Genomic DNA, 17,785 nt, shown 5'->3' with positions numbered 1-17,785 from the left:
ATTGAGTCCAACTCTTGGCTCTGCACAGGATACTCCCAAAAATCACCCCATGTGCCTGACAGTATTGTCCAAATGCTTTTTGATCTCTGTCAGGCTTGCTGCTGTGACCACTTCCCTGGGCAGCCTGTTCCAGTGCCCAAACACCCTCTGGGTGAAGAATCCCTTTCTAATACCCAACCTAGACCTCCCATGACACAGCTTCATTCAATTTCCTCAGGTTCTGTCATTGGGCACCACAGAGAAAAGATCAGTGAGAAATACTCATGAGTTATGCAGGAAGCGTTGTGTGATACTAAAACAATTACAGGGCACAACAGAGCTAGTGGACACTGTGGAATGGGCCAAACCAGTTCTTGGTAGGCCATCTGAGTGGGAAGTCTTTAATTGGGAGAGCTCAGATGTAGGGCTCACACACACTGAATTCACCAGCACACACCTGGCCTTTCATTATTGCACAATAACTCCAGTCCCAGTAATGCCCTAAGTAACCAGTGTCTGCCACCAAAGATCAGGGAGATGCTCTGTCCTAGTTTACTATGAGCCAGGGCACAAACAACAGGAAGCTTACTAATTACACACAAAACTCAGGTAAATCTAGTGACAGAGTGACAGTCTCAAACTTGACAGCAGAACTTCCTGGAAAAACAGTGGATTGTAAGAGAAATTAGAGATGACTGTCAAAAGTGCAGGAACCTTGCTGGTATGGTACATCCCTGACACACTATGATGCAGGGAGCACAAGACTTCATTAGGAACTACAGAAAATAACACTGAAGTAGGGTATGAAGTACATGAGTCCCTGTACTGTGTCTGGCTGAGATGCAGTTAACTTTCTCTAGAGCAGTCTGCATGGTGCTGTGTTTCAGATCTGTGGCTAAAATGTGTTGATAACACACCGCTGTTTCAGCTGTGACTGAAGGGTGCTTGCACAGCACTCAGGCTTTTCTGTTTCCTACTCTGTCCTCTCCCAGGGCTGTCTGGGGATGGGCAAGAGGCTGGGAGGAGACACAGCAAGGACAGATGTCCCACTTGGCCAAAAGGTTAGTCCACACCATATAATGTCATGCTCAGCAATAAAACTGGGGTAGGCAAAGAAGGGGGTGGGGAGTTTTGTCTTCCAAGGCAGACACTGTTCCACGAGTGGCTGGGCATCAGTCTGCTTTTGGGAAGTGGGGAATAGCCACCTTTGCATTACTGGCTCTTGGTTTCTGTTGTAATTTTTTCCCTCTCTTTCTGTCACCTAATCAAGTCTTTATCTCAAGCAATGAGTTTGCTTGCTTTTGCTCTCCCTATATTCTCTCCCATTCTGCCGGAGGCTGGTTAGGGATTAAGCAAGTGTGTGGGAGTTTGGCAGCTGCCTGGGGTCAACCCACTACAGATACCTCCAAAAAAAGATGTAGCTTTTGGAGACCTTTATCCCTCTTCATTGCAACCTGTGCACTCCATCATCTTTGTCTTAAGAAAACTATGGATTAAAATAATTCAATAAAAAAATCTGATGTAGAAAACCTCTCTTTCCTGCTTTGGTCAAATCAGCCCATTTTCGTGCAGTTTTGGTCTCATGATATTCATTTGTGCAACAGAGATTTGAGGTGGAAAGCTTGCATAAATTTTACTGACATTGCATAGCAACCGGCTTGGTCTATCACAGCAAAACATTTCCAGGAAGTACTTACGCATTTCTGCAAACAGCTGCCTTCTTTCTGCCATGGTATTTCCTCTTTTCCCACAATCTTCAATCATTCTGGAAGACAAAATCATGTGCAAAGATTAAGCATTATTCCCAGACTGAACATATGTACATAAGCATCCAAAACTGATCCCGAAGAACCTTGGAGGTTGACTGGTGCTCCACGTGTATCCGATGCCTTTTGCCAGCCTCTCTGTGGCGTGCTTTGTGGAGAACCTGGTCCCCAAACTGTCCTCCATTCTCTGGACTCTGCTTTCAAGCATTTGTTCCCCCTCCCGCCCCTCTCTCCCAAAGGCAGTGTTCAGTTTTTCTGCTTGATGTAACTAACTGGCTTACATAACACAAGCTCTGAAATTCATTTTAGGTTTTCTTAAATAAGGAATCCTCAGTTTAAATTATGTAAGAGAGAAGAAATCATAAAAGATTCGGATATTAGTTTATAGTCTCAAAACCTATGTTCTAGCCAATTCTATGTGGAGGAGACAAAAAAAACACCAAACAAACAACAGCAATTAAATCTCTACTCCATAACATAATACATGTTATTTACCCAAGCAAGCACTCTCCCAATATGAATACTCATTCAAATTCAGGGCAGTGTATCTCTGGTTAAATGAGTTTCACAAAAAGGCTCAGAAGTAAGAATATATTTTCCTTCTGTTTTCAGATGAAAAAAATCTTTCGACTATTTTGAAGAGCACTACTGCTGGATAGAGCAGAGAGAAAAGTGACAGCTTCTCTCACAGCCAGCATTCAAACCATAAAAGACCAAAGCTTTCAGAGTGAAGATAAACATCTTTAGCAGCACTCAAAAAATTAAAACTAGTGTCAGCATCACCACTTCCTATGGGTAATTACCCTGTCGAACCAATATCCTTTCCTGCCTGCCAAGTCTGGTTAGAACTTCTGACCTGCATTTTAATCTCCATCCTTATGTCAACTAGACTGTGTAAAATACCATCACACTACCCAGGTTATAAAGGAGATGTTCTATACAAGCCTGCAATCAAAAATACTGCACTGTATCCCATAGCAAACCTCCATATGTATACAACAGGAAGGATCAAAGTACTGGATGCTGAAGTCTACCATCACCAAAGAACTCAAGACAGAAAACCAGTTTCCTTTTATTTCACAAAGACAGGAAGGCAATCACATAAGAGGTGTTTTGTTGTGTTTTTTTTTTTTTTTTCTTTCCCCTTTCAAACTGCACAGTTCAAATGAAGTGGTGGTACATTATAACTGCCTTTTCCAAGTAGCCTATTCAATTCTCAGAGTACTGATAAAGACTCTGTTGAAGTGCTATCTATGGTGGATGTTTCTGATGTGAGCAGCAGTCCCACTAGGAAGGGGACAAAGGGTATGGATGCAGCCTCTTTGCAGGGATATTCAAGTTCACCTCATATTCAAGTAGGCTCCCATTTGTCCAGGAGTGATAGGGATGTGTGTAGCATGGCGTGAAGTCTGAGCTAATGTATCCTCCCTTTCTGCAGAGATAACAGCTCTCAGGATAGTGCTTCACAGGAGTCGTCACTCAGCCTTTGATCTGAGGTAGCTGGTGTCTTGGAGGGAGGTGGTCAGGGAAGACTCAAACCTCCCTGCAAAATGAGATACCTCAAGATATGCCAGGCCCAACTAGCATCTTAATTAGACAGCAAGAAGTAATGTCTTTTTTACATGAATCGGCCTTAAATCTCTTCCCATAAAAAATTAAAAGCACTATAATTCCACTAACCATGGCTTGAGCTCCCCACTCCTTTCTGTTTCTAATGAAACTCACAGTAGGAGACAAATTTGCCATGGGAAATGACCAGATCTCATAGGACAGGTGAGTTAATAAAGCCCTTTGAAAAGATAGTATCTTTTACTAGGCAGGGCAGTTGAGTGAATACTTCAGAGCAAACACAATTTTTGATTAATATTTATTGCTTGTAGAGTTGGTTATAGGCCATCATAATTTTCTCTGACTTCTCCTATATTCAACATTATTCCACAATGAGCATCTTGTTTTCAGACCACATACTACCTGTGTTATTTGACTGAGATTGGGATAATTTGATTTTGGCACAAGGATGACATAATCTTCTACTTCTTGACACAACTGACACTTAAATCTTACAGATGTTTCTCCAGTTAATAATGTGCTGTTTTCATTCCACCAATGTTCTCTAACATTTGTGAAGTAATTACTGCTCTCAGAGCGATTGCTACAAATTTTATTGAAAACATAAGGGGTGCAACTTTACTCTCACTTGCCCCATATTGACACCTGGAGAAAAATATTCCTTAGCTATTGCTTTTAAATATCTTGCAGAGCATGAATGTGGCTCACCTGTGACCTTATTCACCATGTGGATGAATTTTCCCACTCAAAATTTAGTAACTAAAAGTATTTTTCAAATCATGCAAATTGTACAACATGTTTTCCTCTTCCTTCAGAAAGCCTGTTGGAAAAGTGTCCCTTTAGTGGGGGGAAAAATAATAATTCTTTAACTGTTTTTCTGTTTTCTGCAATTCATCCTCCCTTTACTTTTACTGTGTATATCTCCCCATATAAAAACATTCCCTGGACCTGATCATCATTTTTCAGAATGTCCCATTATCTTCTGAAATTGAATCACCCTTTTCACTGCTGGGGCTTATGGGGATTACCAGGCCTGACAAATAACTTTATATTTATAAACACACAGCTCAGGCTTCCTCAGAGAAGGAAGGAACTTCAGATTTATGTTTTTAGGACTCTTCTTGCACTAGATATTTTGCAGATTTTAAAACAGCCTTCACCCCAAATGACAATCCTAATTCTCTGTAAGGGTATGTGCCATTAAGCTAATGAGAACATTAGTGGTGGCAGTATTTTCAGAGAGATACATTCTATCCCTCTTTCCTGTCTTTTCCTGATAGAAAAAAGTGATAGATGATGCTCATCTACAGAGTATTGGTACTTCTGAGTCGCCATTGACAGGAATTCACTCAGCTGCATCTTCCAAGCTTTTCACATGCATTTTAACTCTAGAATATGCTACAGCCCAGGCTCAACTAATGCCACTGTCAAGGTGCTGGGCATCTCCTTTTCAGCCTTGTTCCCTGTGACCCAGATCACAGGTACACAGCCCAACTCTTCAGCTCAGATTACAGACTCCTGCTTTGAGCCCACGATGTGTCCACCTCAGTCCCTGGGGCTGGCCCTGAGCTAATTAACTACAGTTGTGGTCCAGTATTTCTGTTTACTCACAGCACAAGTCATGTCACAGAAAAAAAAAATGTACAATTTGTTCTTCACAGGAGAAAAGCAAATCACAAAGCAAATGTGCTTTGAAAAACAGAACACACTTCCAGAGACAAAATTATGAAAAATATTAAGTAATGTATACATTTCTTATAGTAGGGATTAGATTATATTTGTCTTTTATAGATTCCTTTCACTATCTTCTTCCCATCACTTTTCTTCCCAGGAAATACCTCCTCCACTGCAGGTAAGAACACCTATTGTGCATCTAATTAAAATTCTAGTCACAAGCTAATTAGTAAAGTACCAATTAGAGTGGGATTAAGGTTTCAATATATTAGACATTCCAAAGCAGAAATCTTTCCAAGTGTGAGGTTTCCAGCCTCTGAAAAAGATACTGTGCATTTTTTCCCACATTCCAAGCTGAAAACTTTTATGACATTAGTAGTGCTAGAAAGAAAATAATAAATAAACAAATAATATAGTTTGATTTGAACTATTTTGACTACAATTTCATATTCATGCTTATCATGTATCAGAAGCATAATTGGTCTATCTTTTAATATACTTTCTGGTTTATAAAATGTGTGGGGAATATCATGTAATATGCATAACATGAGAACTAAATGCCTCGTTTATCTTTCCTTTCCTGTTGTGCTGCTAGGATTATGAGCACTGCAATAATCTTTCTCACAAATAAGTGTTTTTCTTGTTTCAGTATTTATAGGGTAAATAGTATTTTTATTAAGCCCTACTATATGTCATTCTTTTAATAAATAGTATATTTCCATTACATTCCGTTTCTCGAGCTATGTCTGTGCCTGATAAAAGGAATGCATGCTACATTTAAATCATTAGCTCAAAAAAAACCCATATCCATCCTAGTTTAGGCCAGAATACAGTTAATTTTATTCTTAGTAGGTGGTACAGTGCTGTGTTTTGAATTTAATATGGGAATAATGTTGATAACACACTGTTGCTTTAGTTGTTGCTAAGTAGTGCTTACCCCAAGTCAAGGACTGCTCAGCTTCCCAGGCTCTGCCTGTGAGCAGGTGCACAAACGACTGGAAGGGAGCATGGCCAGGACACCTGACCCAAAGTGGCCAAAGAGGTATTCCATACCTCAGAGCATCCTGCCCACTACATAAACTGGAGACAATTGGCCAGGAGGTGCCAATTGCTGCTTGGAGATGGGCTGGGCTTTGGTCAGTGGGTGGTGATCCACTGTATTGGGTACTACTTACTTATCTTGGGCTGTATCTCTCTGTCCCATTATTATTACCTCTCTCTGAGTCACTACTACTACTACTACTACTACTACTACTACTACTACTACTACTACTACTACTACTACTACTACTACTATGACTACTACTATTATTATTATTATTATTATTATTATTATTATTATTATTATTATATTTTGCTTTGTTTCAATTATTGTTTGTATCTCCATCCATGAGTTTAACTTTTTTCCCCCTGATTCTACCTACCACTGGGGGGTGGGGCTGGTAGTGGAATAAGCGAGCAGTTGCATGTGACTTACTTTACAGCTGGGGTTAAACCACCACACCATCAAAAGAAACAGTTGCTTGTATGCCTGGAGAAGGCACTCCCCCCTCTGGAAAGCCCACACATGTCCCAGGAGACCCAAAAATTCCTGACCTGAACCGTGCACACGCAGTTTGATGGGTCTAAGAAGAGCCACCCCACTAGCACTGTCACTGATCCCCATCCTGTTTGTCTGTGACAGATGAAGTGCCCCAGGGAGGCAGGACACACGCCAGTGAGGAAAACTGCCCACTGAAATTGATTAATTCTGGCATGAAAAATTTACCAAGTCCCATGTGATGGTTGTGATGCAGCAAGCGTTTGGAAAAAGAGGCTCCAAATCCCGGCCAGTGACACTTGTGACAGTCTCTCAGGCTGGACAGAAGCTGCTTTTCTGTCCAAGCAGAGACACAGGAAACAGAAACACCTCTCTGCCCCAGTCCTGTCCAGCTGAGCATGCTGGGGCTCTGAAACTCTTGGAAGCATTTTGGGACCCAACTAGCCGGAAGTTTTGTACCACAAGACTGGTAAACCCAACCGTGAGTATCTCAAAATCACTTTTGGAAAGAGTACCCCCCATTTGGTAGAAAATATCAACCAGGATCAAGCACCCTTTATCTGAGCAGTTTGTATTTCCCTAGTGAGAAAATCTCAAACTCCTGATACAGAAGCTATTTTTCCTTCCATGAAATGATGGAAGCTTTGATTTCTCTGGGAATTAGAAGCATTAGGATGCAGAGAAATGTTCTGGTTTTTCAGTGACTAATTTTTATGCTGTTGACAAATCTATTTTCTATGCAGCTGGTCAATATTTAAACCCAGCTTTGAGCAGACAGCAGTACCATTTTTCAGCAGCACAGGCTTCTTGTCTGCCATTGCTTGGGACAGTTTTATCAAAATGTCCTTCACACATAACAAACTGCTGTTTCATTTCAGGATTTACCAGCATCAGACATTTTGATTTATGAAAATGAAAGAGCCTGCTAGAGTCTATCTAACCGTGACTTTATGAGGAACTTAAAAGCTGTAGTCAACATCCAGGATTCTGTTCATGCAGGATTCGTGGCAGTGTGAGAGAGGAGATTTTCCACTGATCCTTTATTTTCTCCAAATTCAGCTGTGTTAGGCAGATTCTGCTCTGCTAACTAGAACAGTTATGGCTGCTTATTTCAAAGTGAACTTGGACTGGAGAACAGTGAGTTAAAAGGGACAGTAAGTGCTGGCTAAAACCATATTTCTGACGTCACCAACCTCAGCAATCCTTGTAGTTAATAATAAAAATCCTGAAGGGCCATTTCAGAGCCCTCTTCCCCTTAATGGATTTATTGGTGCCTTATGAATGTCTTGTTCCACATGTTCTAATGAACCAAGTCCCTAATAGGCCTCTCTCAGCTTTACATTCCAGGGCTAATCTTTGGCACTGTAATAAAACTGGTCAATGCTCTTTCCTGAGGCTAGCTATAATTGCATTGCACTCACAAAGTGTGCTTGTATTTTATCTAGATGAGATTTTTACAGTGAAGAAAGAAAACAAAAGCTGTTGCTAAGTTCATCTCCAACATGAGTCTCAGCAAGTCTGACTCTTCTCATTTTCATCGTATTTTTCAATTTTAATACCACCAAAAAATTGAAATTCAGTCTTGATTTATTCCTTTAGTGAAATGTGTTTTTGTTTTTAAGAAAGAATTTTCCAATATACTTTTCATCAGCTCCCCCTTTTGGGAGTTTTGTATCCTTAGTGGGAAACTCAAAAATGCCTAATAAGGCACCCACTGCAACTCATTTCCATAAGACACAGTCTTCAAGGAAGTTTGAATGCTGTGCAAATCTTATCTCTCAGGTCTAAAAAACAAGTGTGAAGGGATTAATAAAAAAAAAAAAAGGCATAATTTTGAGACAGAAAATGTGAGAGTCAAAATATACTCATTTAACATTTAATATTGTATGGAATCAGCACTTTACTACAGGATGCCATGACAAAGGAAACATCAGTTGTTTTCCATGTGCACTAGGTTTAAGAATTCAAAATCTTCCTAACTAGGCCTAAATAAGGCCCAAAATCCTTATTTTTCATCCATCCTTTTAATGGGTATTTCTACAGTATCATTTCCAGCTTTTCTCTGCAACATGAAGAAGAACTTCTCTTAAAGAATCTTACTACTCCAGACATGAAAGACATTTAAGAAAATGACTACTTGACACTTAAAATATACATGGGAAACTTTAAAAAGCTGTCTTACAGGCATTGCTTAAAAATTTTTTTCTAGCCATGCTCTTTTTGAGTCATGCTTCCTGATACTACAAGAAACTACTTTATTGGATGAAATATGGAAGGAAAACTAATGTTCAGTGCTTCAAATATGTTTTCATCTTTTAAGAGCATAAGATTATCCAATAAAATAATTTTGGTCAACTCCAAAAATCTTTTCTCCAGGGCTTCACTGACATCACTTCTGATAAACATTAGAGGTTGATTCCAGCTAACTGCTACAGATTTAAATGAATAATTTCAAAGTTCTATTCAAATGGGATTAAAAAGTTGTATTTAATCGAAATTTTATTAAATATTTTAAAACAATAAAGAGGATGCCAATTTCCTTTATATATGACCTTTTAGAGCCTTAGTTCAACTAAGGGGTAGCTAGAAATAACCTCCACTAATGGTCATTTATTTTTTGTTATACTCAAAACATATTCCAGGAAAAGAAGAAGCCCCCAAAACTCAGACACAAAAGCTGATGATATACAATACCAAATCCAATTTGTCTGATGTGTAAATATTTTTATGGAGTTTTCCCAGGAACTCATTTTGGAGCTGTATTTTACTGGCATTGTAGCTTTTCCTTCAAAATATGATTTTTTAAAACTGTTTTTCTAAAAGCCAAGATCAATAAAGAATGGATGACCTTTGAACACTCAAATATGTAGTTCTACTCCTTTCACTTAGCTAGAGAAGGCATAATTCATAGACAAAACTGTAATGAAACTCAAGGGATAAAAAACTATAAGAACTTTATCACAGGAAGCATTTAATTGATAATCTGATACTTTGGTAGTCTTGTCCTCTTTCTTTTTTATTTGCCATTGTAGAGGCAAAAAGGAGGTTGCAGGATATCAAATATAATTAAAATCCTACTTAGTCAAAGGGATCTTTCAGTTCTTCTTGTGCTGCCATAATTAAACCCAAATTCATTTGAGAGTAAGCTGTCAGTGATACAATTGTGTTAGGAAGCATTTCTTGGCTTCTGCCAATTTTAATAATACAAGCTGTCAGTTTTTGTAAATACAGATTTGATGATTATTTGCTGTAGGACAGTAGGTACTTTCATGTCCTCAGAATTACAAAACCAACTAAATAAACCAAATGGTAGCTGCAGGAGAAAATGCATTCCTAGGAAGCTGAAATTATTGAGATCCTTTGCATGTACTGGGAAAATATCACTAAAATTAAGTACAGTGAGTAGTCAAACAAATTACTTAACAGAACAGCTACTGGCTTTGTAACCTTACCTGATGAAAAGTGTTGGCACCCAAACAATTAATGCAATAGCCACTGATCCAGAGAAGTTGAAAAAAATCTTATCAGCTAGGATGTTTTCCATTACACAACTCACAACCAAGAAGTATTTAAGCTTTTTTTATCTTTAGGCCTGAAACAGATGCCTTTGGGTTTTTTTTCACTTTTCAATTTTCTGAAATGTTACAACAAATGGATTTATAGAAAAGAAAGCCTGAACTATATCTAAACAACACAGCTAAAAAAAAGAATCTTTAAAAACAATCCCATGGAATTTCAAGTCTCTCCAAATCTATTTGCCAGAAAGGTAGAAAATAAATTACAAATGAAAGAATGATGAGGCACTGAGGAAATTGTTCATATACTCTTTCATAGTGGTAGCTGTTAATTTGTCTTGAAGCTCAGTGAGAGCAGGCACTAGGACAGAAGAATGATAACAGAATGGGAATTAAGGCATTTAGGAGCATATTTGGGTTAAGTGTATACCTTGTGAGACAAAAAAAGATTTGATTACTGCATCTGTATGAATCTCACACAGAGAGAAATCAGATCCTTAATGCAAGCAGGAGCAGCCTCCAGGCTGATCTAATTAATATCTGAAGAAGGCATTTTTAGCAATTAGCTGCTGTAAGGGTATAAAGAAATGTAAGATTTTATCTTTTTTACCTTTCTGTGAGTGGCCCTTGGGTAACAGGAATACAACTTGATTATTTTGTTGGCTGCATTCAAATGATGATGCTTTGAAAGCAGATGTCAACTTGTTAACTCTAATTCTGTTTTCAAGTACCAGATCTCATTGAAGGTCACACCCCTATGTCTCTCATTTTGTGGTGGAAAAAGAAATTTCACATACATTTTTAAAATTATTTCACTAGGCAGCCTTAGTTATAATAAAGTTCAATCCTCAAGATACTCAGTTAAGATACTAACTCTGCTGAAGTCATAATGATTGAAATGAGGGTCTGTACATTCTTGTCCCATAAATGCCTGCCTGCATACCCATCAACAACCACACAAGCAATACAGCATACAGTCATTATACACCACAGAAACAGAACAGGTAGGCTGGCAGTACCATGTGGTGGTAACAGAAGAATCAGCAATAAAAACCAGCAATGAGATGTCTATATTTGTATAAAACTTAAGTGACAAGAAATTACAGGTCAATACAAGAATTTCTGAGTCTTCTAATGATGAATACACAGAAAGCCAAGATGGGTTCCAGTTCAACAAAAGCTTTCTTTAACCTGCCCTTATCCTGCAAAACCTTTATATACACACTGAACCCAAAGCATATGCTTGAATTCCATTGTGATTACCATACCTAGCCAAAGAGGAATGGGCTATTGAACTGGGCTCAAAAGTTTTCTATTTAGTTCTTAATAAATGTCTAAGAAAAAAGGGCAGCCTAAAAGCAGTAGGTTACATAAAAGGGAATGTACTTGGAAATGGCACTTCAAGGAGGAGTCAGTATCTCCCATTAAAGATAACCTTTAATCACATAACAGAGAACACAGCTCTTCTGCATGTGATGTGGAAGTTTACAGAGTACTGAGGTCACTTTGAAAGCAAAAGGAATTAAAGAATTAAAGGGAAGAGTGTTAGGAAACGGAAGACTCTTTCACCCCTTCATCCTTCTATTCATTATTTGGATGTATGTTGAGATGCTATTCATGACACTCTTATAAATTATGAAAAGAAGTACACTTTATGCCAGTTCCTACATCACTGGTTATTCCTAAAGTATCCCACAACAAAAGTTAGCACAAGCTTTTCTTTTCCAAAACTGTCTTTGATGCAAATGTATTCTGTCTTCGCCTCCCAGCAAATTTAAGCCTCCCTTTGCTGAAGTACTCTCACACAGTATTATCATAACACTCTTTCACATTAGTCTAGATAATTTATTTCAATGATTAAAAAGGTGCAGCTATTAACTAGGAGCAGAAATTTTTGCAAAACTAGCCTTTTAATAAATAGAAAGGCATCTTATGTCCTCACTAGAACATCAGTGTGTTAGACATAAGGCTGTGGAAGGCTGTAATAACTTAAAACAATTGAAGAAAAAACCCCACCCTTATTTCAACAGGTAAAGGACGACAGGAAATGAAAGCAAATGCAAACAACAAAAAAATGGACAGCTTGATATGCACTATCAGCTAGTTCATTTTCTCAAATAAAAAACCTAATATAACAAATTACTTTTAACCTAATTAAAATCTGACATTATTTTATTAGGCAATATCATTATTACAATAGCATACAGAAGAAAATGAAATACAATATAATTATGTAGCAAATAGTCTCATATATTAAGCCAGAACAGAAAGCTAATGCTTGAAATATTGAATTCAAAGATAATGGCTTGTAAGTGGACACAACAGAAACAGGCTGCTACATGTGATTCACTCTTCTGTGTCTCTCCTCTCAGATAATGCACATTACTTCTAACATTGGTTGGACCCTGCTAAACTTGAGGTAGTGTTGTATATGCTTGAGGAGGAATATTTTTAATAAAACAGTATTAATTATATTGCAAAAGAACATTTAGATTATAAAAATTCCTCCAATACCACATAAATATCTCAGCTACTTGAAATGGGCTTGTAAGCAGACTCATCTGGAGAAATTTCAGTGCCTGAATGTATCTCTCCCATGGCAAGAAGGGAATGCGAAGAAAGCCAAGGGGAGCACATGAAAGCCCAGAAGAAGCACATCTAAGCAGGCTGGCACTTATGGCTGCAAAGATTCCTGATGTGCTTTGAAATCCCCAAACAGTTGTTTAAAGATTTTTCTTTGTGTAAAATGAAGTAGATCACTTCTTAGAAACACTCCTCTAAGGGTAGTCAAGACAGAATACACACTCCTACACAAGCACTGCTCTACAATGCACACAACGCATCAACTTTCGTGGAAAGATGACATTTGTATCATTAACAACAGGAAATAAGAGGTGCCAAAACAGGCAAGACACTGTCACACAGCACTTTATGTCTGTATGTCATGTTCCCCCAAAGACTAAATGTCCTCAAAGTAATTTTTCAACACCTCCTTCCTTTGAAAAGATCTCATTTTCCTTCTAATACAATACAGCAGTTCTAGGAGAACCACCTCAAAAACCACTCCAGAGAGAAACTCAACCACTGAACCATGAGCTGTAAAGGTGCCATTCCCAAGGCCCACCACACTTTAAAGAGTTATTTCACAAAGACCAGTCACCAAAACTCAAGAGCCATCACCTATGAGAAAGCCTGACAGCTGGAGGGAGAAGAGGAAGGGGTGGTCAATGTGAAGGCACAGAGATATCCTACAGAAAAGCAAGGGGAACTAAGGCCTCCAGCAGCTTGCAAGACACAATATATCTTTGGACAGAGAGTAGCAATGCAAACTGTTACAAGCCATTTTTATGTGAAATGCACACCAGTTCTGAGCAGATAAAACACTTTACAGATGCTTTCAGAATGAAGCACTGACCACACAGAGCCATTCCCACAGCAGCCCAGTGGCCAGGTACTCGTGGCTGCTGCAGGGGCACTTCCATTAGGCCATGAAAGCAAGAGCATTATATGAATCCTTGCAGAGAGCAGTAATGTCTGAAGGCCTGGATTTTGACAAGAAAAACAGACTTGAATTCACTGCCATAGTGACAATTTGCCTGGGCAATTACAGCCCCCTTCATCCCCAGAGGGCCTGTGTACAACCACTCACTCTCTGAGCCAGCAGCAGCTCTCCTGAGCGATGCTCCAGCCACACACCGAGCCACTGCTGTAGGAAATGCCACCAGCCTACTCCAGAGAGCAGCAGAAACTGGCTCTAAGGAGAAATCTGTGTGAGTTAAAAGTGCCACACCACTGTCTGGAGAAAACCATGTCCAATTTGACCCTGTTGGTAAGTAGAGACAATCCTTAAACTGGTCCAGAGGCATCTCAATTGAAGGTGTCTGAGCTGGTAATAAGCAGATTTGAGCTAAGCTGGTTAATGATATTTGCAAACAAGAATAAGTACATTTGCACCTCAGGTGTCATTTGCTTAATTCTCAGAGCATGTCTAATGTGGCTGGGTATTCTTCTGGGTATTCTGGCAAGAAAGCAACAGCATATTTTTGGTCTGCCTTATCAAATGCATCACATTAGAGTAGGAAGCAAGAGACCTCCTCCTGTTTGGCTCTGGTTCAACTACACTCAACTATTACATTCTAGTTTAGGCACCAAGTTGTCTGGAAGCCATTGACAGAGTGCAAGGAGAGAGGCAGAGAGATAGGAAAACACTCAGAGGACTGAGAGCAGAGAGTCTGATTTCTGGGAAGAGAGTAACATCAAATCTATACAGTTTTGTTAAATGCTGATGAGCTGGGAATAAAAATGCTATCTGCTGTTTATGTTGGGGAGAGAATTATAAGGTGTGATATACAGGGTTTAATTAGGAGTAGCAGGAATAATATTTAAACACAGAAAATGTCTGATCTCAACAGGGGAACTCGAAGTGAAAGATGTATGAGGCTGTAGACAGTCTTTCAAGAGATACAGTGAATGCCCTACAGTCTGTGGCTTTTAAAACTATCCCAGTAAATCTTTTGAAACATATATTGCATATAATGCTATTTTCAATGAGGTGAAATGGAGACTCCAGACATGTTTCTGGATGAGAATCTCAGTGGTATAAAAAAATATGTAGTAGAGTTTTATCAGCAGAGGCTCATCTTGCATTCCTCACTTGTGGATATGTTTTTTTCCTCTTAATATTTCATAATTTCATTTCTTAAACACAGAATATTCAAAATAGACTATTTCAGCAGCCACATGCCACTCCCCCACTGCTCTTTCTGCCCTCACTATTACCTTTGTTTTGTCCCTTGTCTCCCAAACAATCCATTTGCCTCTACTGACTTGTGATGTTTCAGAGTTGCCCTGTGTTAGATCATGGGGTTGTGATGTCCAGCAGCAGAGTGCTCAGTGTCAGCTTACCCACTTTGCTTCTTGCCTTAGTCCTGTGAGTGTCAAACAGAGAGCAAAGGAAGGGAGCAAACCATCCAGCTGGATTTTGGGCACTGGGCTCAGATCTCCTGTGTGTTAAAGAGATGCCAAAGGCTGATACATGAAAAATACAGAATTGGCAAACTCTGCTCTCACCTGTGACTGATATGACCATAACACCCTATAAAAGAGTGAAATGCATTAAAGACACAAGCTGACTGTGAGCAGTGTTAGAGTTGTTAGGAAGGTACTCCTCCCCTAGAAAAGGGGGTTGGCCAAGCCTTTTGGCACAAATGCCTCCTCAGGTGCTCTTCACCAGCTATTAGAAGAAGTGCTGGTGGGCAATATTTTTGGACTAAATTAGCTGCAACTTAACTGATGCAAGGAAGGCTGACAACAGGCCTGGAAATCACTTTTCAAGCATTATCTGAAAAATCACTTTTCAGCTCAAAAATTTCCATTTCCAAACCCCACAGAGACAAAAGATCATTCTGTTTCCTCAATCCATTGCTTATTGACTCAGGTTATCAGTTATCTCAACTGATTTCAGCTCTTCTAATACCTGCATTTCACTACAGATGCCCAGAGGCAAAGGGTACTTAGGAATTAGAGGTGTGAATTCATTTCCAGAGGCACTGAAACAGATTTAACAAAATCCATTGGGTAAATATTTAGCTGCAGGCTTGGTTTTTAAGCAATCCTGTGAAATTGTGTTTTACAACACAAATGAATGGAAAAGGGGACTCTAAGGAGTCAGAGAGGCAGATTATTCACAGTTGCTCACAATTTTTTTTTATTAACCATTTTGCCACTCAATCCTACTTTCAGAGCAGCTAGAGAGCAAAAACACCTTTGCTGCAGAGTGCTGAAATATTTGGCAGAGGCCTTTTGGTAGAGTCCCTTGCATACACATCTTTATTCTGCACTCAAAGAGAACAACTGAAAGGATTTCCAATGGCAATCTCCAGCACCAGGACGTTTGTTTCTATCAAGTGCCAGTCATCCCTCACTATTTAAGGCTGTACCCTCTGATACACAGCATCACAGAGATTTGGGAGAGACAGAAAAGCATTACAGGGTAGCACTTCTGCAGGTAGTACTTGTAGTCAGTCAGTTTCTAATACAGTCAGTCAGCCTGCAAAGGTTTTAGCATAGCAGTCATGTAGCTTATAAATAACCTGGCAGCATTAATAAGGTCATAATAATGAGGGGGAAAAGAAACAGTAACAGGATCCCTTCACACTAAAGTTTCAACCAAGATTTTGCTTTTTTGATAATCATGCTAGGTGTGTAAGAAACACACTCAAGATTGAGACACAAATAACTAAAATTCATCAGATAATTTCAGAGTGTTCTGTTGAAATTGTTCTGACTGAAATAGTGTTGCTCTCTTGAGGGGAATATTAGAAAACATCAAAAAGCTTGCAAGTTTTTAAGATTATATATTTATAAAACTCTAAAAATATGTACACATAAAAAATTATAAACTCAGGTACTTTAAAGAGTTGGAGAATCAACATTTTTAAGGCCCTGAAAGTTGCTGAATCTGTCAGCAACAGTTTGTGACATCAGCTGAATTCTTGAACACTGCCAAAAACTCAGATACTGGAACAGTTTTAGGTGAGCTACTCTGAAGAGGAAAAATATTGAGCACCAAATCCAATGCTTCACATCTGAATGCTTTCTGTTCACCTCTGAAATCTCAACAGAAAAGCCAGGTACAAACATTAAAAAAAAACCTGCACTGCAACTTGAATATTGTATTTGCTCCGATCAGAATGACACATCACATTATCTTAGTCCTGACTGCTCAGTCCTTGACAGGTAAAGGATTAGAAAAACAATAAATACAGTACAAGGAAGTACTCTCTCAAATGTCTAAGGGAAAGATGTTCCTATTCTCCTCATGCACACCAAACAAACAGTAGTCACATCTGCACATGTTGTTACATCAGGATAAAGAAAGTGTTCATTTTATGTTTGTTTCCCTAGTATTAAAAACACTGACTGCAAAACAGGTCAACACCTGAATGTTTATGGGATAGAAAACCTGTTAAAATTAAACTTTTTAAGCTTCCCACAGGCAACACCTACTCAGAATAATCATTTCTTCTCTACTTCTGTGCATGAAAAAGATTTCTATACACATTTTTGGTCCTTCCAGGCAAAATACAGCATCTGGACCATCACTGACCTGGTACAAGGGTATTTTACTTGTTCCTGAAGTCACAAAGCATCAAACACAAACTCCAGTATATGCATCAATTTATGCTGATATTTATGGAGGAAAAGTACAGATTTGGAAAAAAAATGGACTTTAAGGTATACTTTTCAGCCTTTTTACAGGGTGACTTTAAAAAAGAAAAATGTCTTTTTTTCCTTGTTTTTTGTCTTTTTCCTTTTTTCCCTCTGTAAACAATCCTCTTGTATTCCAGGCAGGTAATTGTATGGGAAAGTAAATGTTAGTTCTTTAAAAGAAAGGGTTTAGGTTTCTTCAGAAGCTGAGGCAAAGCTGCCTCAATGATGGAAGAGCAGACACTTAGATCTGCATCTAATGGCTCCTAGCTAGAGTTACCGTGAGTCCTGGAGCAAAGTATTGTGGTGGATTTCTCTTGTCTGGAACAAACACTATGAATTTTACTTTGAAAACATGGCATCCTGGTACAACCCCTGCTTCTCCCTTGAAGATGTCCACTGTAAAATGCAACAGTACTTGCTCTACTCCTTGCATGCCCCCAGGTAATCTCCCTCAGCATCAACACTTGGGACAAGGCAGACATAACACTGCTCCTCTAATTTCTGCCACAAAGGGCAAAATTAACATCTCT

The 17,785-nt window shown here is 38.9% G+C and overlaps 1 protein-coding gene across 17 annotated transcripts in view; it reads right to left on the bottom strand.

Moving 5' to 3' along the window:
* The window catches only part of DTNA (dystrobrevin alpha), a 223,917-nt gene that overhangs the window by 96,355 nt on the left and 109,777 nt on the right, over positions 1 to 17,785 (bottom strand). For 5 of the 17 annotated variants that reach the window (XM_071419057.1, XM_071419078.1, XM_071419049.1 and 2 more), the window contains one exon: positions 1,677 to 1,744. In XM_071419057.1, the coding sequence (XP_071275158.1) occupies positions 1,677 to 1,743 (67 nt within the window). In that variant the 5' untranslated portion in view covers position 1,744. Of the gene's footprint in view, positions 1 to 1,676; positions 1,762 to 1,831; positions 1,953 to 17,785 lie in introns of those variants that run through there. The other 12 variants (XM_071418975.1, XM_071418993.1, XM_071418967.1 and 9 more) reach the window with 8 other exon arrangements.

The sequence above is a fragment of the Agelaius tricolor genome, unplaced genomic scaffold, assembly GCF_023055355.1.
Source record: "Agelaius tricolor isolate 1412-34295 unplaced genomic scaffold, bAgeTri1.0.p SCAF_2, whole genome shotgun sequence".
Taxonomy (NCBI): Eukaryota; Metazoa; Chordata; class Aves; order Passeriformes; family Icteridae; genus Agelaius; species Agelaius tricolor.
Note: the sequence above shows the minus strand (reverse complement) of the source record. Positions and strands in the feature narration are given on the sequence as shown.